The sequence below is a fragment of the Sapajus apella genome, unplaced genomic scaffold, assembly GCF_009761245.1.
Source record: "Sapajus apella isolate SASKATOON/1434 unplaced genomic scaffold, GSC_monkey_1.0 scaffold2, whole genome shotgun sequence".
Lineage (NCBI taxonomy): Eukaryota > Metazoa > Chordata > Mammalia > Primates > Cebidae > Sapajus > Sapajus apella.
Genome location: NW_022436942.1, coordinates 38,565,810 through 38,567,099, shown reverse-complemented (window position 1 = coordinate 38,567,099; position 1,290 = coordinate 38,565,810). Strand labels below are relative to the sequence as shown.

Below are 1,290 nucleotides of genomic sequence, written 5' to 3'. Positions count from 1 at the left end.
CCTGGTCAACATGGTGAAACACTGTCTACTAAATATACAAAAAGTAGCCAGGTATGGTGGCGGGCGCCTGTAATCTCAGGTATTCGGGAGGCTGAGGCAGGAGAATTGCTTGAACCCAGTAAGGGAAGGTTGCAGTGAGCTGAGATTGTGCCACTGCCCTCCAGCCTGGGAGACAGAGTGAAACTCCATCTCAAAAAAAAAAAAAAAATTTGAATTCACCACTTAGAAAAAGTGACCTTGGACATAACATTTCCCTTTCCTGAGCCTCCTCTTCCTAATCTTCAAAGTGGTCATAATTTCTCTCTTATTTCATGAGGGTGTTTTTTTTTTGTTTGTTTTTGTTTTTGGTGTGTGTGTGTGTAAATGTGTTTTTATTGGGGAACAGGACACAGTGGGAAATGTCACCATGGGCTATGGTATGCCCTGTGTCCCAGAGAATGTCCATTTGCATTCTAATCTTCCTGGGCTGCTTTGTGGAACTTTTTCTTCTTCTTGGAGCTGCTCTTGCTGCCAGCAGCCTCTTAGGGTCCACTGCTGACGGGCTCCTCTTTGGACGGTTTCCTCTTTTTCTTGGAGACACTTCTGTTGCCTGCCTCTTCAGGGTCATTAACTGTATCCTCCTTGGGTGAAGACTTCTTCCTCTTGGGAAGACTGGTGCTGCCAGCCATCTCTTCAAGGTCGCTGCTCAACAACTCCTTGAAAAGATTTATTTTTCTTGGGTTTGGAGAAAGAGATATATCTTCCTTTCCATTCTCCTGAGGAACCTCCTGGGGCTTTTGCTTTTTCTTCTTTTTGGGTTTTTCATTCATCTCCTCACACTCGTCTGGAGTACTACTGCTGTCATGAGGGTGATTTTGAGGATCAAAAATATTGTGAACGTTTATAACAAGCAATAATAATATTAATGACTTATCACTGGTATAAGACCATATATAGCTATTAAATTAGCTCTTACTTTCACATTGTTAGCAAACAAAATTTACCTTATTCTTTAGAAGTAAACCTTGACTTCAGAAGGTCTAAAAATCCCTTGGATTAAAAGAATCTAAAAGCTACTGGTTGCCAAAATTAAAGAGGGTGTTTTTAATTCAGCTTCCAAATTACCAAAAAATAAAAGCAGATAAAAAGTAAAATTTATGTTCACATATTTTACAACATACAAAGTGCTGGGCTTACAGGCATGAGTCACCGCACCCGGCCGGTTTCTACTGTTGTTAAAATTCATGAATGTAAGAGGTCTATGTATAATTGTTGAATGAATGAATGAGTGAATGTGAATGCATCTGTTTC

The 1,290-nt window shown here is 40.2% G+C and overlaps 1 protein-coding gene across 1 annotated transcript; it reads right to left on the bottom strand.

The window, feature by feature from the left end:
• Positions 1-365: 365 nt before the first annotated feature.
• Positions 366-835, bottom strand: LOC116557004 (nucleolar protein 56-like). Its single transcript, XM_032286411.1, has one exon. It carries the CDS (start codon positions 807-809, stop codon positions 522-524), a length of 288 nt encoding a protein of 95 aa, XP_032142302.1. The 5' UTR covers positions 810-835; the 3' UTR covers positions 366-521.
• Positions 836-1,290: the final 455 nt, after the last annotated feature.